At 42.9% G+C, this 27,156-nt stretch overlaps 1 protein-coding gene across 1 annotated transcript in view; it reads right to left on the minus strand.

Annotated features, from left to right (window-relative positions):
- The window catches only part of UBE2K (ubiquitin conjugating enzyme E2 K), a 44,108-nt gene that overhangs the window by 16,099 nt on the left and 853 nt on the right, over nt 1-27,156 (minus strand). Inside the window, exons 2-5 of the mRNA XM_073645855.1 lie at nt 17,141-17,234; nt 3,840-3,898; nt 3,205-3,287; nt 2,530-2,629 (exon numbers count right to left, since the gene is read on the minus strand). Of these exons, the coding sequence (XP_073501956.1) occupies nt 2,530-2,629; nt 3,205-3,287; nt 3,840-3,898; nt 17,141-17,234 (336 nt within the window). The remainder of the gene's footprint in view (nt 1-2,529; nt 2,630-3,204; nt 3,288-3,839; nt 3,899-17,140; nt 17,235-27,156) is intronic.

Here is a 27,156-nt window from a genome sequence, read left to right on the forward strand (position 1 = left end):
CACACTGAAGGCATCAAAACTATGAATTAACACATGTGGAATTATATACTTAACAAAAAAGTGTGAAACAACTGAAAATATGTCTTATATTCTAGGTTCTTCAAAGTAGCCACCTTTTGCTTTGATGACTGCTTTGCACACTCTTGGCATTCTCTTGATGAGCTTCAAGAGGTAGTCACCGGAAATGGTCTTCACTTCACAGGTGTGCCCTGTCAGGTTTAATAAGTGGGATTTCTTGCCTTATAAATGGGGTTGGGACCATCAGTTGTGTTGTGCAGAAGTCTGGTGGATACACAGTTGATAGTCCTACTGAATAGACTGTTAGAATTTGCATTATGGCAAGAAAAAAGCAGCTAAGCAAAGAAAAACGAGTGGTCATCATTACTTTAAGAAATGAAGGTCAGTCAGTGCGAAAAATTGGGCAAACTTTGAAAGTGTCCCCAAGTGAAGTTGCAAAAACCATCAAGCGCTACAAAGAAACTGGCTCACATGAAGACCGCCCCAGGAAAGCAAGGCCAAGAGTCACCTCTGCTTCTGAGGATAAGTTTATCAGACTCACCAGCCTCAGAAATCGCAGGTTAACAGCAGCTCAGATTAGAGACCAGGTCAATGCCACACAGAGTTCTAGCAGCAGACACATCTCTTGAACAACTGTTAAGAGGAGACTTTGTGCAGCAGGCCTTCATGGTAAAATAGCTGCTAGGAAACCACTGCTAAGGACAGGCAACAAGCAGAAGAGACTTGTTTGGGCTAAAGAACACAAGGAATGGACATTAGACCAGTGGAAATCTGTGCTTTGGTCTGATGAGTCCAAATTTGAGATCTTTGGTTTCAACCACCGTGTCTTTGTGCAACGCAGAAAAGGTGAACGGATGGACTCTACATGCCTGGTTCCCACCGTGAAGCATGGAGGAGGAGGTGTGATGGTGTGGGGGTGCTTTGCTGGTGACACTGTTGGGGATTTATTCAAAATTGAAGGCATACTGAACCAGCATGGCTACCACAGCATCTTGCAGCGGCATGCTATTCCATCCAGTTTGCGTTTAGTTGGACCATCATTTATTTTTCAACAGGACAATGACATCAAACACACCTCCAGGCTGTGTAAGGGCTATTTGACCAAGAAGGAGGGTGATGGGGTGCTACACCAGATGACCGGGCCTCCACAGTCACCAGACCTGAACCCAATCGAGATGGTTTGGGGTGAGCTGGACCGCAGAGTGAAGGCAAAAGGGTCAACAAGTGCTAAGCATCTCTGGGAACTCCTTCAAGATTGTTGGAAGACCATTTCCGGTGACTACCTCTTGAAGCTCATCAAGAGAATGCCAAGAGTGTGCAAAGCAGTTATCAAAGCAAAAGGTGGCTACTTTGAAGAACCTAGAATATAAGACATATTTTCAGTTGTTTCACAATTTTTTGTTAAGTATATAATTCCACATGTGTTCATTCATAGTTTTGATGCCTTCAGTGTGAATGTACAATTTTCATAGTCATGAAAATACAGAAAAATCTTTAAATGAGAAGGTGTGTCCAAACTTTTGGTCTGTACTGTATCTCTCTCTGATTTAAGGGCATAAAAATTCAAATTTTCAAAATTTTCGCCAAATTTCCGATTTTTTTCACAAATAAAAGCAAGTGATATCGAAGAAATTTTACCACCATCATAAAGTACAATATGTCACGAATAAAAAATCTCAGAATCAGTGGGATCCATTGAAGCGTTCCAGAGGTATTACCTCAAAGTGACAGTGGTCAGATTTATAAAAATTGGCCTGGGTCATTAACGTGCAAACCACCCTCAGAAGTAAAGTGGTTAAACATTTGGGCACTACCCCCCATTCATAAAGTAGGTAAACTCTAGATATACACGGTGGGTTTCATCCTTAGCATTATTATCCATGTGTAAAACGGTATTTATTCCTTGCATATATTTGTGGCCACTAATCCGTTGGACAGATTGCATCCTAACTTTTTGTTGTGCATTTTATTACTTTACTACTAGGCATTAGTTGCTTCCAGTGATTGCATTTATATTCATAGCTGTTTGCCTATTTTTCATTCAGCACTAACTGATGTCATAGCATACTGTTATTTGGAGGTTTTATTCCTCAAAGTCTTTGAATCATAACGTGATCACAGTGGTCTGATATTCAGATGGTCAGGGTGATTACAGTGATTTTTATATGTGCTATGGGAGTCATGTCTATTTCAATACATATTTCTTGCCCCAAAAGTAAAGGTTGCATACTGTATACTAAGATTTTTTAGCGTTCCCTTTTTGAGGCATTTCCTGTTTTATGTTATTTATTTTAGTATTAACAATATTGATTGATGTTTTTAAATTTTGATGGATGTCTTTTTTCCAGTTTACAATAGTTACTGGAATAGGTGCGGATATTGGTAAAAGAAAGTACGATGTATATAGAGGACTGAGTTTGTGACCAGAGTGGCCATCTCCCTATCCTAACGACATGACCTGATGGGACGTCTCACAGCCACTATGGAGTAGGAGAGGAGTATTAGTCTCACCTGATTAGCCACCACCGCGTCCTGTGGATCATCTGGTTCTGCTGCAGCCAACAAGGCTTGCAATGATAACAACACTGTTCTTAATGTCATGGCCGCTGCCCTGTGGAGATAGAGGACAGGAATAGTGTTAGGCCTGGAGAGCCACGAAACATCCGCAAGACCCCATTTTGCTCTTCTGAACCAAAACCTAGAAGCCTCCGGTGCTGTGAATTTTGTTCCTATGAGCGCCTCTTCCCCCTCACTGTCCATACTATGGGCAGCACATCCCCTGTTCACATTAAATGATTAATCCTATAAAATTTGTGATTAGTGACAAGTTTTCCCATTTGCTCTCTAGTCATGTTGATTTGGGAATGAATGTCTTCTCCCCAATCGTCACCCAGTGTAAGGGGACTATGAGGCCACGCTCACATGTTCAGTATTTGGTCAGTATTTTTCCTCAGTATTTGTAAGCAAAACCAGGAGTGGGTGATAAATACAGAAGTGGTGACGTGTTTCTATTATACTTTTCCTCTGATTGTTCCACTCCTGGTTTTGGCTTACAAATACTGATGCAAAATACTGACCAAATACTGACCAGATACTGAACGTGTGAACGTGGCCTACCTGATAGTCACAGTAGGGGGCAGAGACTTTTAGTTGTTGCCCCCATTTATTCTGAGTAACATATCTTACCATTGATCCTTCAATATATCCAGGCATATGGCTCCTGTAACAGAACTAATATTTGGATGCCAAATTTTAGTAATAAACCGCACCTAGAACAGAAAGAAGCAGCGTCAGTACAGAAGAAGCAGGACACCTGGCCTCAGTAACCTCATGTTAGTAATATGGCAATGCAAATCGTAGGACTTGGTCACAGATCCTCAATCATCATGTACACGTCTGTCTGACGCCTCAGTGGGTGGATAAGACTACCCAAGGCTCACACATTTAATGGCAGAATAGTATAGGCACAGGTCCGCTCTCCTATTAGCCCAAACAGCACAAAAAACCCTGTGCCATTTGGCTAATATTCATCACTTATAAGCGGACTATATTCTTTAGGGAAAAGATCCCAGTCCCCCTCTGGAGTAAAGTGCTGGAGCTACCTGCCATGTCACCGTCCTGGTCATTGCTCACCCCTCAGGCCAGCAGGCATAATCTCATTAATTATTCCCCTTTATATTAGGAGACACCTGTCCTGGGGAAATACTTTGACATGAATATGTACAAAATGATTAAACACCTCATTAAAATGTTCCTACATTTATACATTAGGCAGGAAAGTGAGATATTAGCTGTGACGACAGTAACATGCATCTTCTTACCTTTGGTGGATTAAATGGGTACGTTTCTGGGATTTTAATTTCTAACTGATATCGGCCTCCTGTAACCAAGAGATATGGACACACAAGTTCAAGTACGCCCGGGAAAAAGATTTTATGGAAATATAGTCTGGAGATTATTTTATGAAAAGTTCTACAACTTTCTTATATACTTTGTGCTGACTTCTTTAACAACTGGGGATCCTGCCATGTTGGTAATGGGACCTGATGTTGGTACCCGAGCTGCTGGCAGAAGCTTACAGGGCAGGAGGACTGAAATCTCTGGTGATTGTATACATGATTCCAGTGGGCAGTCCTACTAGTGATTATCAGTCCAGTGGGCGGTCCTACTAGTGATTATCAGTCCAGTGGGCGGACCTACTAGTGATTATCAGTCCAGTGGGCGGTCCTACTAGTGATTATCAGTCCAGTGGGCGGACCTACTAGTGATTATCAGTCCAGTGGGCGGTCCTACTAGTGATTATCAGTCCAGTGGGCGGTGCTACTAGTGATTACAGTCCAGTGGGCGGTGCTACTAGTGATTATCAGTCCAGTGGGCGGTGCTACTAGTGATTATCAGTCCAGTGGGCGGTCCTACTAGTGATCAGTCTTCCCTGTATGACACTGCATATAGAGATAATAATAATGTTTTTTATTTATATAGCGCCAACATATTCCGCAGCGCTTTACAATTCAGACAATTTACAGACAATATGGGCACTGTCCCCATTAGGGCTCACAATCTAGATTCCCTATCAGGATGTCTTTGTGTGGGTTTCCCGAGTTCTCCGGTTTCCTCCCACACTCCAAACACGGGGAGAACATACAGACTCCTTGCAGATGTTGTCTTGGTGGAATATGAACCCAGGACACTAGGGCTGCAAGGCTGCAGTGCTAACCACTGAGCCACCGTGCTTCCCATGCGAGATAGCTGTCAATCGCCAGTCGGACCGCCCACTGGACTGATAATCACTAGGACCGCACACTGGACTCATGGATACAAACAGCAGGGATTTCTATAAGTAAAATACAAGTTATACTGCATCTTTTCCAGCAATCTTATATCTCATTCTGCTCAGCATTTCTTTCTCTATACTATGCAGGCCACAGATCAGACTGCTGGCACAACATGACAGATCTTAAAGGGAACGTGTTTGCTGTCACAGAGCAGAGCACTGCAAACTCCCAGCTCAGAGAAAGATTATTTCCGGAATGGTTTTCTACCTTTGCTTGGGCCCAAGAATGATGCTGTTCACAGAGAGAAAGCAGCATGTTGAAAAATGTAGAGTACATCTAATAGATGGTATATTAGGAAGTTGGAGAACCATTCATTACACAGAAATTTAACCGTAATCATGTATAAAATTGTACAACCCTGGTACCAGGGCTATAATCACATTTTTTGCCAAATTCTAGATATAATGCCAATTACAGATCTAGGACTTGTACAGAGAAGTCCCAGAGTACAATTATAGGGGGTCCGCAGCTCCCGGACATGTAGTTACTATTCTCAGCCAGCTCTCTGAATGCATTCACTATTACATTGAATTATATACTTAGGATTGGTTTCCATTATCAACCTAAATTCACTGGGCTCATAGAGCAGGGTTACTGTGGCCACAACCTGCGATGCAGAGCCAGACGTCAGGGCATATTAGAAACACAGAATTTTTACTAATTAGAACTCCACTTTATTCTATAGCAATTTTACCTAAACTGACACAAAGTGAAAGAAAAACAAAATTTCCACTGGAACCTCTATAAAAAAAACAAAAAACAAAAGGGTATGTGCACATCTTATGTTTTTGCATAAGAAATTGCTGCATCAAAAACACATCTTTTGGCAGGAAAAATGCTGTGTAAAATACACAAGTTTTTGATGCGTCCCACTCCCCCCCCCGTCATCTGAATTGGAGAAAGGCTGCAAAATGCTGAAATAATTGACATGCTGCAGATCTGAAAGTGCTTCAAATCTGCAAGGAAAAAAGAGGCAATGTGTGAATGACACTTCACAAATTCATCTTGCTGGTACAGCCAAAGTTTTTTTCCCCCCTACTACAAAAACATGTGTAAAAAAACACATCAAACACACAATGGGTGCACATACTCTTAGGCAGGATCAGAGACTACCTAATACTTATGGGGGCATGCTCAGCCTTACGCATCTGTCTAGAAGACTAAGTAGGAATATCTAGGCTTATAGCCATCTAGGTGAAGGGCCAACTTTACATACTTTGTTGAACCCAGCAAAACTGATACTTATGTGGACTATGGGCAGAGACTGTCAGCAAAACAGCTGGATATGTCGACACACAGTATATTGGTGAGATATAGTCACCTTAAGGCTATGTGCCCACGATGCAGAAATGCTCCGGATTTTTTCTTGCGCGTTTCTGCATCTCCCTGGCAGAAAAAATGCATGTGGATTGTACATGCGGATTGTACATGCGTTTTCCTGCCAGGGACATGCGGATTTGAAGCGTTCTTCACATGCATTTCCGCATGCGGGTTGACAAGCGTTTTCCAAGCGATTTTAGCATCACTTGGAAAGTGCTTGACAACTTGGTCACACTATATAAATCCATGCAAATGGCATGGATTTATATAGTGTGACCGTAAAGAATGGTAAAAAATAAAAATCTATACTTACCTTCTGATGGCCCCCACAGTCTTTATTCGATCTGTCCTGGCTTGCCAGCAGCTCGCGGTACACTGAAGGACCTGCCGTCACATGACTACGTCAGCGCAGGTCCTTCAGTCCACCGCGATCTGCCGGCAAGCGAAGACAAGGAGACCGGGGCCATCAGAAGGTAAATATATTTATTTATTTTTTTACAGGCTCAATGGTACCCAGGTCCGGAGGAGAGTCTCCTCCTCTCCAGACCCGGGTACCATCCGCACATTGAAACGCATGGATTCCGCATGTACATATGCAGTGATGCAGAATCCATGCGTTCCAATGCAAGTCAATGGCAGCGAAAACTCAGCGCTTCCGCAAAATTGCTAGTGCTGCGTTTTTTTCCGGAATGATAATCCGCAGTGGAAATTTCCGCAGCATGTGCACAGCACATGCGGATTATCATTGGGGAACATGGCAGACCTTCTACTAAGCGTTTTTTAAGCGTTTCTGCAGCGGAATTGCCACTGTGGAAACACTTAAACGCATCATGGGCACACAGCCTGAAGGGAATCTGGCAGTAGTATCAGGCCTCCTATATGGGCATATAGGTCATAGGAAGCTGAATACAATGATACCTTTATATCTGCAATCTGATGTTTTATTTCAGAGAAGCAGATCCTCAGGGAGATCAGTGTCCGGCCCTAAGTCCTGAGCAGCTCATTTAACATATAAGAAAAATGTGGACATCTCTGGAATAAGACATTGGATCACATATATCAAGATATCATTGTATTCAGCTTCCTAACACCCACATGTGTAGATAGATGGCTTAGGAGGGACAATCCTACTGACAGATTCTCTTTAAAGTGCTCCCATAAGACATTTTACTTTTTAACTGCATTTCAACTCAGAGAAAGGGGCACAGGTTTGGGCTTCACTCTGAGCCAGAAGGCAGAGCCGCTCTGTAAAGCTGGCCACACACATCCGGTAACTGCAGGCTTCCCATTCTGTCATCTTTTCTCTAATGGAGGCCAAACGAGTGGCTACTGATTTGGCAGACTTGGCCAGTCCAGACATTGGGATAGCTGGTATGTAACGGTCCCCTGCAGGAGATGTTGGATTTAACCATGTCAGATTCTTTGCTGCTGTGCTGGGAGATGAATCAATGCCCGGCACGTTACACATAATCCGATGACCGGTTGAGCTGAGCGTGCATGTTTATGGGGAGTTTGGGAAAGCTGCACTCATCTTTACAGTAAATCAATGACTGCTGCTAAGTGAAATAATGATCAGGCCTGTTGGATCCCCAGGAAAGGAGCGCTGTCATAGATGTCTGGAAGCAGCTTATCTTCTCCCGGGTGAGAGAAACTTGATGGCTCCTCTCATCTTTGGGAAGGGATAATATGGGTGTAAAGTCAGATAGCTGCTAGCAAAAATAACCAAACAAAATACAGCTGACAGCTCAGCATAAAAAAGACTGACAGATGGAAAGAGGAGCGGGGGCGAATAGGTAAATGGAGGTCAACGCCAAAATAAACTTCAAAATATGTTCTTGGTTTACATTTCCCATCTCTAGTTCTGAGAGACATACTGCGCAGAACAGAGGTGCAGTCATAGTTTTTCAGCTGCAGATTTTATTGTGCGGTTTAACATCATTTTTACTAAAAATTACCATCCTAACAAGAACAATTATAAGCTTGAAGAGGTCGTCTTTTACTTTGGAAAGTTTAAGAAGAAAAAAGAAAAAAGGAAAAAGAAAAGAAAAAGAAAGAAAGAAAAAGGACAAAAAGTAAATAAAGGAAACAAAAGAAAAGGAAAAGTGGAAAAAAAGAAAGAAGTGAAAATACCACTGAAATCCACCAGAGCTGTAGTGGTCTCCACCTGGACCAGAACTAATGACACCCTGACCACTGGTCACCTGACTGGTCACCTCCGATCCTGGCAATTCCAGCACTAAGCATGACTACTTTCTTTGATAAGGATCCAGTCACAAAGTAAACTTTCCCTGTGTAATGTAACACCCCCTAATTCATAAGGTAGAGATTTAGGAAACACAGTCCAAACCACAGTCAGCACTTGTATCTTCTTAAAAGAACTGCTTTATTGATCCAGTAGTATAACAAGGCACAAAAACTGATTGAAAAAAACAGCACAAAAATTAAAAAAAAGGCGGAAAATAAAATATCCTCTGTGCTCCCAGGCAACATGTTTCAGACCTGCATGGTCCTTTGTGAAGCCTGACTGCACACAGAGGATATGCACAGCTGACTTAATTAAAACCATGTTCAGGTGAATACAAGAATACCATGAAACTAAGTAAATACTGACAGAAAAAAACAGGTGTTGAATATACATGAATAATTCATACATATATCTTCAGACATCAAAAAACATAGATAACATGTTGATTAATAGTGAAGAATTTAATCTGATCTTTTATTTAAATCAATAGGGTGAGAAGTATAGAGCACAAGGATCCAATAAGGGAGTTCAGCAGTGCTCTCCTCCAGTCTCCTCCTCTGCAGGGGGTCTGTTAACCCTTTTAAGGGCACAAAAAGAAAAATGGGTGAGATCACGTGAATTAATTTGATTCAAATGTTTAGAAACATTTGCTGCATTTTAATCACTGGAATGACCTGTCTAAGTTTTCTTGTAGTGCATCCAATATAATTTTTGTGCTGTTGTGTTCAACCACTTTTTATGCCTTTTATACTACTGGATGGATAAAGAAATTCTTTTAAGAAGATGTGAGTGCTGGCTATGGTTTGGACTGTTGCTATAACTGGAGTGTTTTGCTGTGCTCCTGGACAGGTTGAGCGATTGCTCCTAAATCACATTTCGGAAAGAGTCCATGGCGGCACATTACACAGCCGTGTGCGGTACAAGATAAGAGTGAATGCAATTCTACAGATCGCCTCTGGCTCTACTATACAAGATAAACCGGATGTACGTGATTAACAGAAGTTGCTGTCAGACGAGGAGGGAACAGCCAGTAAGAGATAAGTAAACCATCTTAAATAATGACCGAGCCATAAGCCATTTCACACATGCATTAGTGAAGCCTAGTGCTCTAGAGAAAGCAACAGGGAATCCGTCACCAGGTTCTTGCCATCTAATCTGAGACCAGCATAATGTAGGGGTAGAGACCCTGATTCCAGCCATGTGTCACTTACTGGGCAGCTTGCTATAGTTTTAATAAAATCACTGTTTTATCAGCAAGAGATTATCATTCGAGGACTAGTAAACCTGCTGCCAGGTAGTCCTCCACATTCATTAGCTCTGTATAACCCTGTCCACACCACTGTGACAGCTTTCTGCCTATGCACTGTCTGTAAAGAAAGCTGCCAATTAGTGGTGGTGTCTTTATTTTTGCGCCTTTTCAGAGCAAAAAGAAAATTGCATGTTCCACAATTTGCAAGCACAAAAATAAATAACACAAATGCAATAATGAATCGGGCCCTAAAGGTGAGATGTCTATAGGTACAATATGCCCTATGAGGCCTTGTGCTTACTTCAGATTGTCAGTCTGAACGGACAAGAATCCCTTTAATAGCTCATAAACAATATGTAGACTCCAAATAAATCTCACTAGTTACAGTCTTGGGTATACCAGCCTGATGGAGACCAAAAAAAAGGCGATGGCGGCCTCCGTCACATGAATGGGCCCCTTACGGATACAGGTGACGTATGCACTGAAAACATCCCTGAAACATTGCCGAGGGAACTGCAGGGTGGAAACAATAGGATGACATCAGGTTCTCCACCAGATACCAGCTCATAACTACATGAATCATACACTGAGTCAACGCTGAGATAATCACATTCTGTGACTGTAGCCTGCCAAAGGAAACACACCCAAAACGGTGGCGAGACGGAGAAAATATCATGCGGCTTACTTTCCCTTTTCTGCAGCAGTGAACATTATATGTCATTATCTCTATGAAATCTCCTTACTCGGCCAAAACTAGAAGAAAAATCCCGCTCCCATCAAGTGAAATAAAAGGTATTTTCTGAAGACAAAAGTAAAACAATGAACTTTACACTAATACACCGAATGAGGAGAGAAAGGCTGCAGGACTAGAAGGATCAGGAGTTAGGCGGTGCCTAGCGCTTGTCACTTTATACTACCGTACACCTTATACAACATTAACAGCCATTCAATCTCTCAGCGCTGACACCGGCTCTGCTGTCAATGAATATGCATGAACGACTATCACTGCCGCAGCAATGCTGAGTGCACTGCACTAACTTACTCAGTCTGGATAAGGCTCGCTGTTATTGTAGGTAGGTACAGTACAGACCAAAAGTTTGGACACACCTTCTCATTTATAGATTTTTCTGTATTTTCATGATTATGAAAATTGTACATTCACACTGAAGGCATCAAAACTATGAATTAACACATGTGGAATTATATACTTAACAAAAAAGTGTGAAACAACTGAAAATATATCTTATATTCTAAGTTCTTCAAAGTAGCCACCTTTTGCTTTGATGACTGCTTTGCACACTCTTGGCATTCTCTTGATGAGCTTCAAGAGGTAGTCACCGGAAATGGTCTTCCAACAATCTTGAAGGAGTTCCCAGAGATGCTTAGCACTTGTTGGCCCTTTTGCCTTCACTCTGCGGTCCAGCTCACCCCAAACCATCTCGATTGGGTTCAGGTCTGGTGACTGTGGAGGCCCGGTCATCTGGCATAGCACCCCATCACTCTCCTTCTTGGTCAAATAGCCCTTACACAGCCTGGAGGTGTGTTTGGGGTCATTGTCCTGTTGAAAAATAAATGATGGTCCAACTAAACGCAAACCGGATGGAATAGCATGCCGCTGCAAGATGCTGTGGTAGCCATGCTGGTTCAGTATGCCTTCAATTTTGAATAAATCTCCAACAGTGTCACCAGCAAAGCACCCCCACACCATCACACCTCCTCCTCCATGCTTCACGGTGGGAACCAGGCATGTAGAGTCCATCCGTTCACCTTTTCTGCGTCGCACAAAGACACGGTGGTTGGAACCAAAGATCTCAAATTTGGACTCATCAGACCAAAGCACAGATTTCCACTGGTCTAATGTCCATTCCTTGTGTTCTTTAGCCCAAACAAGTCTCTTCTGCTTGTTGCCTGTCCTTAGCAATGGTTTCCTAGCAGCTATTTTACCATGAAGGCCTGCTGCACAAAGTCTCCTCTTAACAGTTGTTCAAGAGATGTGTCTGCTGATAGAACTCTGTGTGGCATTGACCTGGTCTCTAATCTGAGCTGCTGTTAACCTGCGATTTCTGAGGCTGGTGACTCGGATAAACTTATCCTCAGAAGCAGAGGTGACTCTTGGTCTTCCTTTCCTGGGGCGGTCTTCATGTGAGCCAGTTTCTTTGTAGCGCTTGATGGTTTTTGCAACTGCACTTGGGGACGCTTTCAAAGTTTGCCCAATTTTTCAGACTGACTGACCTTCATTTCTTAAAGTAATGATGGCCACTCGTTTTTCTTTACTTAGAATTTGTATTATGGCAAGAAAAAAGCAGCTAACAGTCTATTCAGTAGGACTATCAGCTGTGTATCCACCTTGACTTCTGCACAACACAACTGATGGTCCCAACCCCATTTATAAGGCAAGAAATCCCACTTATTAAACCTGACAGGGCACACCTGTGAAGTGAAAACCATTTCTGGTGACTACCTCTTGAAGCTCATCAAGAGAATGCCAAGAGTGTGCAAAGCAGTCATCAAAGCAAAAGGTGGCTACTTTGAAGAACCTAGAATATAAGACATATTTTCAGTTGTTTCACACTTTTTTGTTAAGTATATAATTCCACATGTGTTAATTCATAGTTTTGATGCCATTGTGTGAATGTACAATTTTCAGAGTCATGAAAATACAGAAAAATCTTTAAATGAGAAGGTGTGTCCAAACTTTTGGTCTGTACTGTATATGCTATCATGAAGATACCAGCCATCTCCCAGAGTAATGTGTATGTGAAACTGCTGAGGCCAACTGTCTTAGAGGGATTGTCTCATCAGGACAACTTTTGTTAATGAGTCCTACTATTGCACATGATCATAAAGATTCTCCATGTTCAGGACAAATATATAGCCCCAGACGGGGCGGCTCCATCGGCTGCAGGTGTGCACTGTAACATACAGCTGACATACTTCTGTTGAATTGTGGATTATTCTCTTTAGGTATCTCTAGGGAGCCTGAAAAACGCATGGAAAAAATGCAGTTGCGCTTTTAGGCGATGTGCACACTAAGCGTTTTTTGATGCGTTTTCGTGGCGGTTTTCCTGCTGCGAAAATGCTTGTTAATAGGTCTGCCAGAGATAGCAATGGCAATCCTGATGTGCTGTGCACATGATGCGGAAATTTCCGCTCCGGATTCGCATTGCGTTAAAAACCGCAGCATGACTACTGTTTGGGCGTTTCCGCTGCAAATACACGTCCATTGACTTGCATTGAATCGCAGCAAAAAAGCAGGTATAATATCTATACTTGAGGATTGGCTGCGTTTCAATTAAAGCCAATGGCCGTGAAAATGCGGTGCAGGTGGTACACAGGTTGGGAGTGGAGGACTACAACTCCTCTCATCTGACCGCAGCTCCTGCTGATAACAGCGAGAGCGCGTAGCTGGGAGGAGCGGAAGTCTGCTCTGCCCACCCTGCGTACCCACGGTTAAAAAAAAGAAAAAGTAAAAAACCTCATGACCTAATAACTTTATTTAGCTCCAAAAAGCATTCATTTGATGTACAAAAATGCACACGCTCCCGCAGTGTACCGCCGGCCGCCTGGAGCAGCGCATCGCCGCTGGGGACAAGGACACCGGGGGCAGCCGGACAGGTGAGTATAAAGACTACTGCTCCCCCCAGCCATGCCGCTCTCGCTTTTATCAGCAGGAGTGGCGGTCGGATGAGAGGAGCAGTAGTCCTCTCCCGACACGGGTACCACCCGCAGCGCGTTTCCGCCGCGAATTCGCGGCCATTGGCTTTAATTGAAATGCAGCAAACCTGCAAGTATACATATTATACCTGCGGATCAATGCAAGTCAATGGGCGCGAATTTGCGGCGGAAACGCCCGAACAATGGACATGCTGCGTTTTTTACTGCAATGGTAATCTGGAGCGGAAATTTCAGCATCATGTGCACAGTACATCAGGATTACCATTGCTATAGCTGGCAGACCTATTAACAAGCGTTTTCGCAGCGTTTCCTTGGAGGGAAAACCGCTGCAAAAACGCTTCGTGAGCACATAGCCTTAAAAAATGTTTTTATTGTTTCCCCATCTCCGTTGCAGATATTGGTTTGTAAAGTTTATATGCTATTTTCCACTATAACCAAGAGGGTGGTTCCAGAGATTCATCTATGGGGACTTTTACTTTTTCCCCTAAATGGCACTACCCAATCAATCATACACGGGATAATAAGAAAATGCTCCCAGAGAAGGTCAGAAGCGTCTTTGTCAGTGAGATATGACAAAGCACAGCTCTGCTCTCCTCCCTCTACACTTGTAATTACAGCAGGTGCTGGCAGTGAGATGTGTGTGACTGTGGGAGGAGAGCAGAGGTCTGCGTCTTTACAAACACCGCTCTCCATTATCTGTGATCACAAGTGCGGGGAGAAGGGCAGAGCTGTGCGTCATTACAAACACCGCTCTCCATCATCTGTGATCACAAGTGCGGGGAGAAGGGCAGAGCTGTGCGTCATTACAAACACCGCTCTCCATTATGTGTGATCACAAGTGCGAGGAGAAGGGCAGAGCTGTGCGTCATTACAAACACCGTTCTCCATTATCTGTGATCACAAGTGCGGGGAGAAGGGCAGAGCTGTGCGTCATTACAAACACCGCTCTATATTAGCTGTGATTACAAGTGCAGGGAGGAGGACAGAGCTGTGTATCTGGTGTAAATGTGTGTAATAACACAGAGCTCTGTTCTCTTCCTCTCCCCATACTGTCAGTGCAATGAGATGAGTGCTGCAGAGTATCACGTACACTGCTCTGCATATAGACAGCATTTTCCGCTGCCTGGGATAGATGCGGAGCGGGTATATAATATCATTACAGATCTCGTATTCACTGTCGGTGCCGGCAGCAAGATTTCAGTGTGACCTGGTTGGACTTAAACGTTTTATCGTATCACAGAGAAAACGGTTCTGACCTTTTGAGGAAGTGTTTTTTTATTTCCTGTTTTATTTCCTTGCTTATGATTTGGCAATAATAATAATAATTTTCTTATTTATATAGCGCCAACATATTCTGCAGAGCTTTACAACTCAGACAATTTACAGACATTATGGGCTCACAATCTACATTCCCTATCAGTATGTCTTTGGAGTGTGGGATGAAACTGGAGAACCCGGAGGAAACCCACACAAACATGGGGAGAACATACAAACTCCTTGAAGATGTTGTTCTTGGTGAGATTTGAACCCAGGACCCCCAGCGCTGCAAAGCTGCAGTGCTAACAACTGAGCCACAGTGCTGCCCTCTGAGCCACCGTGCCGCACAAATGTCATGCAGCGGAAAAAGTAAATGTCTCCAGAGAAGAATCTCTGCCAACGCCCCCTGGTTATAATGGAGATTAGCATAGAAACTTTACATGACAAGATCTCCGCAATGGAGATGTGAGAAAAAAAATAAAACAAAATTTTATTCAGCTCTTCAGCCACTTTATCATGAAGTAGCCAGTTTATCATGTATAAAATGGTGGTAATAGTGTTAGGCCACGTTCACATGTTCAGTATTTGGTCAGTTTTTTACCTCAGTATTTGTAAGCCAAAATCAGGAGTGGAACAATCAGAGGAAAAGTATAATATAAACACGTCACCACTGCATATTTCACCCACTCCTTGTTTTAGCTTAGAAATACTGATTGTGTGAACTTGGCCTTAGAAAGGTGCTTGGCTGTAAAACTAATAGCATGGCTCCTAGGAGAGAAAAAAAAAATCAATCTTATTCTTCCCTGTAGCCGCCAGCTTTCAGTCGTACAAGAGTGTAAGGCTGTGTGCCCACGATGCGGATTTAATGCGTTTCCGCAGCACAATTTCCGCCACGAAAACGCATTAAAAACGCATGTTAATTTGTCTGCCGTGTTTCCCAATGATAATCCGCATGTGCTGTGCACATGCTGCAGAAATTTCCGCTGCGGATTATCATTGCGGAAAAATCAGCAGCACAACCATTAATTTTGCGGAATCGGTGCGTTTTAGCCGCCATTGACTTTCACTGGAACGCATTATATCCGCATGACTACATGTACACATGCGGATATTATGCGGTTCAATGCGCTGACGGTACCCGGGTCTGGAGGAGACTCTCCTCCAGACCCGGATACCATAGTACCTTACCTGTAAGTAAAAAAAGAATTAAAATAAAAAATAACCTTATACTCACCTTCTGATGGCCGCTGCTCTGCTCCCGGCGTCGCTGCTGGCTCCGTGGCGGGTACCGGTAATGTAAATGGACCTTCCATGACGTCAGCGGTTGAGTGACCTGTCACGCGACCGCTGACGTCATGAAAGGTCCTTTTACATTACCGGTACCCGCCACGGAGCCAGCAGCGAAGTCGGGAGCAGACCGAGGTTGCCAGAAAGGTGAGTATAAGGTTATTTTTAATTTTTTACGTTCTAATTTTTTTTTTTTTTAACATTATGTTGGTCACATAATATAAATTCATGCCGGTTGCATGGATTTATATAGTGTGACCAACTTTCAAGCACTTTTCCAAGTGATGCTAAAATCGCTTGGAAAAGCACTTGACAAAAGCATGTCCCTGGCAGAAAAAACGCATGTACAATCCGCATGTACTATCCGCATGCGTTTTTTCTGCCAGGGAGATGCAGAAACGCTCAGGAAAAATCAGGAGCATTTCTGCATCGTGGGCACTTAGTCTGAAAGCGGCTACAGTCACCACCTGTAGCCCTGTGAGAGGCGGCTGTAAAAACACCCGGCATTGTGACTGTATGACTGAAAGCCGGCGGCTCCTAGGAGGAAATCTATTAAAAGTTAATTCTGTCCGAGGAAGAAGTGCGTTCAGTACATTAGCCAGGCAACTTCCTAACGCTATAAACCTGCAGATTATCCCTATATCTGCAAGTTAATAGCGTTATCCAACATGTCAGACTCCCTTTAAGTGCAGATTCACAGTGATTCTGTACTAAAAATACATCAACACAAAAGAAAGCTTCAAATCAGCACCAAAAACACAACAATCAGGGCAGATTGCTACTGTGTATTTTGGTGTGGATATCTTATAAAAAAAAAAGCAGCGCTTACACTGCAGGGCAACATGCAATCCTGTGATCACCACCTTACACATTATGGGGCATTAAGCCTACCTATTAGTAGTTCATTAGCATTGCTGGAGCAGGTGACATGCCGCCAAGCATCCACCTTACCGCTGCAGCCATTCGCTGGGCTCTGCTGTGATGTGTGCACGTATGGCATGAAACGATTTGTGAGTGAGTGACTGGCTGCAGTGTTACATAGATGTACAGCACATCACTGCAGAAAACAAGGCATGCAGTAATTATTAGATCAGAGCTGGAGCGGCGGACGATGTAACAGGTAAGTTACGGTTATTTTTTATTATTTCAGCACATTTCCTGCTCTAAGCATCTTGCCACACATGCTAGATTCCTCTGCCAATATCCTACATACACACAGGACAGCGGGTACAATATGCACATACATGTACTTACCTTCATACGGTGTGTCTGGGGGGCCAGCAATTTCGCCTCTCAGCTCAGAGAAGTTCTCATCTACTAGGTCTACTTTGATTTGGTTTTTGCTAGTCTTTAAGAGAAAAAGTAAAAAAAAAACAAGGATTTTATTGTAACTGATTAATTAGCCACACATTATATTACAATTATTTTGCAAACACAAACAAAACAGCATCTGGATCATATTATGTCCAGGGCTGTGCAGGTCAGCAGGTGCGGCGGGCACAGAGGCGGGCGCACGGCATCACATCATTGCAGACCCGGAGTTCATGTAAGGTAATATATAAAGCTCTGGGACCACAATCCTAAAATAGCTCTTCTTCTAAGAAGCCAAATCTGAATGTACGGAGAAGGAGAAACCAGATCCCAGTTACCTGTATAAGAGGGCAGCTCCAGCCAGATCAGAAATTCTTCTACTCCGGACACACTGGTCAAATGATGGGAGTGATTGTCACAAAGAACAAAGACACGCCCCAGAGGGTCCTGTGTTCAATGCCCCCCCTCTCAAAACAACCATAAAAGTTTGCACTAAATAAAAAAGGCTCCAAAACCGAATGGCGGATTAAAAAAAAAAAAAAAAAAAACATAAAAACAGATTGCTCAGTGGTTCACAGGAAAAAATACAGCAAAAAATACAGCAAAAACTGCCTAATTTCAACCTGGTAATAGGTCATCTTTAAAAAACTAATTTTCCTGATAATTTACTAGTGTCAGGCAGATTATAGCAGACTATATATACGGTATATACACATATATGTTTCTTACTAGGAACTGTATTTTTTTGGTCTTGTACCATTTATAGTTCTCCAGGATGTATTGCTGCGCTCAGTAATTCCTATGGGCGATCACTACCTACATTTCTCTTACAATGAATAGTATGTGTCGGTCAGCATTTCTGGAATAGTTTATACACACAAAGTCAATGGAAAGGCCACCTGCTGACTCATGACATATGCCCGCGTTCTGCCCGCTGCCTTATAATGGCACATAGACCAGCGGGATCGTCACTGCTAGATCAACAGGTAATTTAACTCTGTGGCTGCAGAACAACTTTCTCTTCTACATCTGAAACCTGATGAAATACTATTTTACCTTGTATTCATATATTCTCAAAGCAGATCTTGTGACCAAGACACCCGGCACTTTACACTCATGGACGCCTTCATGTCTTTCTACTGCCCCTTTAGCTCCCCCTCATTCCCGCTTTATACACAAAGAAGCCAGAAAAGAAAACCCATTATCCCCACTGCTGACCTCAAACCAGTCTTGCTCGACAAATATTGTCCCTGTAACTTGGGCTCCGGTATCCCAAGCTCTAAAATGCTAAATCGCAGCAATCATTTAAAATCAGAACGTATTTTCAACTTGGCAGTGAAAGGGTTAGAAGAGATTGGCACATGACGTAAATTAGACAGCGGTGTGTCCGGCAGATCCAATATATTTTAGTGCAGGAAATGTGCCACTTTCCATAGGTGACAACCTTATGGGAAGCTATAGCAGGTCCATTCGGTTGTCACAGGGCAAGAATTCCAACACAGAGAGAAAAGATGAAAACTTGAGTATAGTCCTATAAAATAAAAAAAAAAAAAAATCACTGGCGCTTTATCGAGTGTCATGGGCCTGACAGACAGCCGAGTACAGCGCACCGCTATCTCCATCATTACCAGATAAATGAATGGAGTAGCATAGGCCACGCACGACCCCAATCCCATCCAAAGTGAGAAAAAGCAGAGGATAGGAGCCCTACAGGCGGACCCCCGCCATACACTTATTGCCTAGCCTGTAGAAAGGCAATACATTTCTTTAGTGGAAAAACCCTTTTAGGAGCAGAGGAAGGTACTGTAATATCTGCATAGATAAGCTAAGGTAATTCAGAATGTAGAAAGCAGGTTATAAAATCACTATGACTAGATCTCATTTTCTGGCATTACTCCTAGGCCAACCGGCTTTTCCAGCTAAACAAAGGCTCATCATCTGCAGGACACCCTTCCCATTTGGATCAGACATCTTTTGAAGTTGGGGCGGTTTACTATTAATTCTTCAGAATGGTTCTTAATAGATGAACACCTTGCACATGGCATTTTTTTTTCCACCACTTTTTAAAGCAGAAGATGGCGCTGTTTTTCCTGAAGAATCATCTTTCTTGTTTTTGAAGCACCGGACGGCATCTTTTATTTTAACTGTATAACTAAACTAGAGAGCGGCTTTCAAAGCCGCCCCATATGGCACCGATAGGACACACAAACCACCAATAAGGACCATGGCCCTGATTTCATCAAAGCAATTACGCCAGAAATCTGGCATAAATCGCTTTGAAAAGTCTCAAAACTTTTGCAACAACTGAGACTGGACCAATATTTACACTGACTTTTTCAGACGGTAAATGCGGAGCTCCTCTGAGACAAGTTTTGCAACTTTTTAAAAAATTTGCAATGGATGAATCACAAAAAAAAAAAAAAAAAAAACAGGAAACTCCACAATGGTGAGCATAAGGAAATACAGGGGAACACAAGATAGAATTTAAAAAAGGCTCATATTAAAAAGAAGAATTTCAACTAGGAGGGGCCAAAAAAGTCCCTTTGGCCCATGTGAGAACACCAATTTTACAGGCTACTGACAGTGGGGGGGCCGTTACAAATTTGGTATTGGGACCCACAAAATTAAGTTATGCCACGGTCCTTCAATTCTGAGCAGCAGCGCACCACTGGGCACGTGCAATTCACCTGGGCATCCCATCATTTCACCATATAGCACTATTCCATACAGAATTCGGACTGAAATCAGCCTGAAGAAGGTCTTGTTGACCGGAACATCACTATTTTCGTTTTTAGATTGTGACTCATTAAAACTAAAATTTCTTGCAACTTCAACTGGATTCTTTTCTTACACATGGGGACCATATCATCATCACTTCCACGACTCCTTGTTCTTTACACTAAAGAGAACTCTTAATGACATTGGCTGTATGTTTGGAGTCCGTTGTCCTGCTGCAGAATAAATTTGGAGACAATAAAACGTCTTCCTGATGGTATTGCATGTTGAATAGATTATCCGCCTGCATTTTTCAGCATTGAGGACACCAAGAAATGGGCAATGCTGAGGACTGTAGACAATTGTTGGCAAAGGAAACTTAGTGCAGCAGATGAAAGATACATCATGCTTGCTTCCTTTTGAAATCAGACGATATCCAGCAGTGCCATCAGCTCAGAACTGACAGCAACCAGTGGGACTCTACTACACCTATCTACTGTTAGGAGAAGTCTGGCCAAAAGAGGTTTTCATGAAAGAATTGTGGCCATTATCATACCTTCGACATAGAAATAAGGCCATGTGATTCAACTATGCACGAAAATATAGGAATCGTCATGCAGAAAAATGGCAGTGAGAGCTCTGGAGTGATGAAATATTTGGCTGCAACAGAAGGCAGTTTGTCAACCGAAGGGCTGGGGAGCGGGACAATCAAGAGTGTATACAGGCAACAGTGAAGCATGGGGGAGGCTCATTGCAAGTTTGGGGCTAAATTTCAGCAAATGAGGTGGGGACAGGTCAAGATTACTGGTGTCCTCAATGCTGATATATACAGGCAAATACTTAGCCATCATATATTATCAGGGAGGCGTCTGTTTGGCACCAAATGTATTCTGCAGCAGGACAATGACCCCAAACATACAGCTAATGTCACAAAGATCTGTCTGCAGAGTAAAGAACAAGGAGTCCTGGAAAAGATTATATGGCCCCACAGAAGTCTGATAGCAACATCAAGTCTGTCTGGAATTACATAAAGAGACAGAAGGATTTGCACAACCAACATCCACAGAAGATCTGTTGTTAGTTCTCAAAGATGTTTGGAACAACTTCCCTGCAGTGTTCCTTCAAAAACTGTGTGCAATTGTACCTAGAGAGCAGGGATGTGAAACTCAAAACACACAGCCAAAATGAAAAATTTGGACAAAGTTGAGGGCCAACCAGTATTATGGGCCCCACATAGTCCTCCTCCATACAGTATTATGGGCCCCACATAGTCCTCCTCCATACAGTATTATGGGCCCCACATAGTCCTCCTCCATACAGTATTATGGGCCCCACATAGTCCTCCTCCATACAGTATTATGGGCCCCACATAGTCCTCCTCCATACAGTATTATGGGCCCCACATAGTCCTCCTCCATACAGTATTATGGGCCCCACATAGTCCTCCTCCATACAGTATTATGGGCCCCACATAGTCCTCCTCCATACAGTATTATGGACCCACACAGGGGGTTGTGGGTCTGGTGTCTGCGGGCCAGATTTGGCCCATGGGTCAGAGTTTAACATGTACGATATAGAGGAATTGATTCTTTGATCCTGTTCTGAAGGCAAATGGCGGTGACACCAAATATTGATGTGATTTACATTCCCTCTTTTGCTCATTCATTTAGCATTATGTTAACTTATAAAAATAAGCTAGACGCTTTAGTTTTGCAGAATTTTTTCTACACCAGCCTAAAGCTTTTGCACAAGCTTTATATGTATCTTTACTGTGTATCTAAAACCATAAAGGAGTTCTAAGATAATCATATTCTGAGTTGACGGCAGAAGTTATAGGACTGTGTTGACCCCCATAATAAATACATAAAACCTGTAAAACATTGCAAACATGTGACTCATTTTCTACGTAGATAACGTCTGTACAAAAAGAAGAATCCATGGTGAAGGAGAACATTGCGAATGGAAATACTAAAATTAAAATGCCCCAAACTTCAGTGTACAATATGGTCCTCCAATAACTGAATGGCCAGCATACTGTACTGCAGGGGAACCATACAACAGAGACAATTGAGGAGTCTTGGAAGCCAAGTTTACAGGGGTATCTGCAGCTTACAAAGTGAGAGCACATCACCGGGATATGCCGGCACTTTATCATCTGTGGGGGGGCCTGACCTAACAATCCCCACCGATTCTAAGAATTTGTCATATCCTAGAATTACGCCATGATTTACAATATGGGATTAGCCCTTGAATGTCAGACAGACTCGTCATCAATCAGTTTCTTAGACTGTCTTGGGTATTTTGCTTCATGTCTCGGCTGTTTATGAATGAGAGCAGACATGTTTAACTACACCTCTACAACCCTATGGATTCTATGGATCAGCACTGGATTCACCTGTGCAGAGCATAATGGTAGATAAGGTTTCTCTTACGGCAGTATTTATTAGGTGTAGAGCAGAGAAGTCAAACTCAAAACACACAGAGGGGCAGAATGAAAAACTTGGACAAAGTTGCGGGCAGTATACAGAATAATGGGCCCCACATGGTCCGCCATACAGAATAATGGGCCCCACATGGTCCGCCATACAGAATAATGGGCCCCACATGGTCCGCCATACAGAATAATGGGCCCCACATGGTCCGCCATACAGAATAATGGGCCCCACATGGTCCGCCATACAGAATAATGGGCCCCACATGGTCCGCCATACAGAATAATGGGCCCCACATGGTCCGCCATACAGAATAATGGGCCCCACATGGTCCGCCATACAGAATAATGGGCCCCACATGGTCCGCCATACAGAATAATGGGCCCCACATGGTCCTCCATACAGAATAATGGGCCCCACATGGTCCTCCATACAGAATAATGGGCCCCACATGGTCCTCCATACAGAATAATGGGCCCCACATGGTCCTCCATACAGAATAATGGGCCCCACATGGTCCTCCATACAGAATAATGGTGGTGGTTCTGGTGTCACGGGCCAAATATAACTACCCTATGGGCCAAATATAACCACCCTATGGGCCATATTTGACCCACAGGCCAGAGTTTCACATGTATGGTGTAGAGGAACGGTACACAGATCTATTCTGCTGGGTGACTAACATCTTCACTGAAAATAATGTAGTATTTTGCGTGTGACAACAGTCATCTCAAGAGATTGAGCATAGCTATTGTAGTGCTGTTAAAAAAAAAAGAAGACATGACGCAGATTGTAAAGGCCCCGTCACACATAACGAGATCACTAGCGAGATCGTTATTACGTCAAGGTTTTGGGATCGCTGGAGAGTCGTTGGGGAGCTGTCAAACATGCATAACTTCCCAACGATTTCGGCCGCCCCAGCGATCTAACCAACGATCTCGGCGGTCGTTGGGACGCTTTCACACAGCAGCTATTTCAACGATCCACACCTTGATAGGGACTGTACTGTGTCACAAAGACGTGCATAAAATTACTTTTCCGTGCCCCCTCATCTCCGATTGACCAAGATTGACAAGACCAGATGTACGGCCAGTCACAGCCGGAGAACGCTACAACGATAAGCAAAATCAGGACTCAGTCGAATGAATGGATATCAACAGCCCGGAGAATTCTGCTAGGATCTGCAATCCAGCACGAGGTCAGAAACAAAGGATGGAATCGCTATTCTGTTGCCTTCTTTATGCACGGCGGAAAATGAGAACGCTGTAGCGACCACCAATCGGGGACGAGGGGCGCGGAAAAGTCCAATTTATGCACGCCTACGTGTCTCAGTTCTGAATCGCTAACGAGGTAGTTGATAAGGTGTCAAATACAGCGATGCACACTGCCCAGCGGGAGCGCAACGACCCAGGAATGGTCCAGGAAGCTTTGTAACGATCAGCGATCTCACAGCAGGGGCCTGATCATTGCTGCCTGTCAGACATAACGAGATCGCTAGCGAGATTGCTATTGCGTCACAAAAACCGTGACGTATCAACGATCTCGCTAGCGATCTCGTTATGTATGATGGGGCCTTTACTCTAATGCACTCCGAGTTCATGTCATTTTTTTTTTTTTTTTTTTAATAAAACAATATCATACATGAAAATAAGCAAATTTGGAATATATCTCATCAGATAAATCCTTATTTCCTTTCTCCACCAGGACTGATCGAACATTCTAAATTTTCATGTATACTACTGATTTATAAAATAAAAAGTAGAAACAACACTTACTTCCATCGAATTGGTCAAGAGCAATCACATGGCTGCTTGTCTATTTGATGCGGTCATGTGAACAGTCTTAACCAATCAGTTGAGATGTATGAGGAGGTCTGTGTCAGACAGTCTCTATTTAAGTATTAACACTTTCCTATAAAGGCACACAGAGGTAGAGCATTATTCACAAGATATGTCATCCTCTATCATTACTTGGGGGTCTGACCATTGGGACCCCCAGTGAACCTGAGAACAGGGCTCTTCACAGCCCAGACATTAATAGAGCAGACATGCCCATACTCGACCACTTCTTCATTACCTATGTGACTGCTGGAAATAGTTGGGCGCTGTACTCCGCTTTCTATCCTATGGAAGAACCCTTTAAAACATGCAAAGAGCTGCTGAGTATGAGACAGCACAATTATGGCAATTCCAAATTTCTATGGCTTTATTATTTCTTTTATTACTTTTGTACAATTAATAAATACATTGAAATAAAGAAAACATTTGTTTTTTGGTCGTCATAAATAATCATTACAATTGCGACTTTTGCACAGAAAAAAAAAGTTGTTTTTTTTTTTAAAAAGTGGGCGTGGGGGTGCACCGGTATCAACAAATTCCAATATCCAAAAATTCTCATTTTACCTTTAACAAAGCTATATGAGTGTTTTGGAGTTTTTTTTAGGTCAAGATGTAGTTTTAGGGTTCATTAAACTTTTAGATCACTTTTTAATTCATTTTTTTCCCCCTTTTTTTAGTAGAGGAAATGCACAAAAACATTAAATCTGGAATTGTTTTGAAATATTTTATTTTTTTTTGGTACAGAGTTCACCGTTAACTTTACTCTGCAGGTCGATACAATTTCGGTAATACTCAATTTACAGCTTCTTTATGTTTTACTACTTTTTTAGGAGAAAAATCACTTACTAAAAAAATAACTTTTTCTGGTTGTCATATTGTAAGAGCCCTAACTTTTTCCTTTTACAGAACTGCCTGAAGGCTTGTTTTTGGTGTAACAAGCTGTAGTTTTTATTAATACATTTTGGGACACTTTGAATTACATTTATTTAAGCGCAGATTAACAAAAACTTCATTTTTTTTTTCAAGGGTGGTTACCGTAAGAGATAAAGAATACTATAGTTCGAGTCACAGTGAACAAGGCGATATCGAATATATCATTTATGCGGAGGGCTGTTTTTTGTTTTTTTGTTTTTTTTTATAAGAGTGTGAGCACATGTTGAGCATGTTTGCAACAAATTTTTCTACACCAAAAAAACTGTGTTGGCATGAAATATGCATGTTTTTTTTTACTCATTTTGTTATGCTTTTTTCTCCCACACATTGGGATGAGTGAAAAATGCTGAAAGAATTGACACGCTGCAGATTTGAAGGATGCTCTGATGGTTCAAATCCGCAAGGAAAAAAAATAAGCAGCGTGTGCATGAGATTTTAGAAATCGCATTGACTTTGCTGGTAATGTAAAGTGCAGCGTTTTTTACCCTTGAAAAATGCAAGGAAAAACCACCACAAACACGCAGAATGTGAACAAGCTCTAATACTTAAGAGATCTCGCACAAGAGGCCTTGAACATGCCATCCATCCCGTGATCGCATTGATAACACAATGCAGTGCTCATTAACATGTCCATTTTTGTCCGATAGCCTGGTAGGTAACCTGATAGAGTGAGGGATATGGCAACTTAGAGGCCATTGCTAGGCCTCATTGCTATAGAGACAATCATTGACACCCTGCAATTGCACTGCGGGGATGCCCATGGGCTGACAAAGGGAGCGCTTATCACTGTCACTGCTGATATCTGAGGGGTTGAAGTGCTGGACTAGCTTGGCACATGTAGCAGGAACTCCGCTCCGATCCCAGCACTTTAACCCTTCACATAACAGCCGGCTCTTGATGTGGATGGCGCGGGTACAACTCTTCTGCCCGTGTCATTTCTGAGATGTAATTGCACGCCCGATTACGGGAAATCACCTGCAATCTGGATGTACAGTCATGTTTTATCTACAGGAAGGAGTTTACAAAAAATAAATAAAATAAAAAACAAAAAACACAGAACATGTTTATTGCCCTAATCTCCAGATACCACTGCTGTCATGGCAACTCCACTTCTGACAAGACCTTGAGTTCCCTATGTGGCATTGTCATCAATGCTGTGTGTGAAGGGGGTTGGCTGACTTCTCGTTTCAGGCATATCCAGCCTCCTCCTTTTCTGTGCCACAGAGAACATAAAGAAGGGGGCTGGTTTAGTTCCTGAAATGAGCGAGTCATCCAGCCCCCCTCAGACAGCTCTGACAACATGGCAGAAAAAGGAAGCACTCTGCTGTATCCAGTATAAGCCGCATCTCCTGGGAACGATGTCTGGTGAATCGGGCACCTCTGAAAATACAATTATCATAGTGAGTTGTATATATTTATATTAAAATGACCGTCCACCATGGGACTAAAAAGTGACTATACACTTCAGTATTTTCACCCTACCTGGTGGTCTCAAGTTTGCCGCTCTGCTCCTCGTGATTCCAAGATGGTGGCCAAGGAACGCAGCCGTAAGTGTACACCTCCCTCTGCCTGTCATATCCCACCGCACAGGAAAGGCAGAGAGAGGTGAGGTTCAGACTTATCACTGCGGCGGCCACCTTGGAAGCAGGAGGAAAGGAAATCCTATCTGTGCAGAGGAAGGAAAACAGAATGCACCAGGCAGAACGATGATATATGAGAAATGTGTAACTGCAGTCCCAAGGTGAAGGGCACTACAAGAACACAGCATCTGAAAGGGATCAGAATGCTGATCACCGCTCCATTCACTTCTATGAGACTGATAACTATCCCAGACCGCCCTATAAGGCTACGTTCCCACGTTCAGGACCCGCTGAGGAGCTTCCGCAACCACATATGCACTATTTTATGCAAATTAGCAGGGGTTTTTTTGTTTGTTTTTTAACACATGCAGATTTCCCCCATCTAAGCAAGTGTATGGGGAAAATCCACATATGTACCATGTACCCACAAGAGAAATTGATATGCTGTGGATCTGAAAGAC

The sequence above is a fragment of the Phyllobates terribilis genome, unplaced genomic scaffold (assembly GCF_046119375.1).
Source record: "Phyllobates terribilis strain yellow unplaced genomic scaffold, ASM4611937v1 Scaffold_1__5_contigs__length_1240528914, whole genome shotgun sequence".
Taxonomy (NCBI): Eukaryota; Metazoa; Chordata; class Amphibia; order Anura; family Dendrobatidae; genus Phyllobates; species Phyllobates terribilis.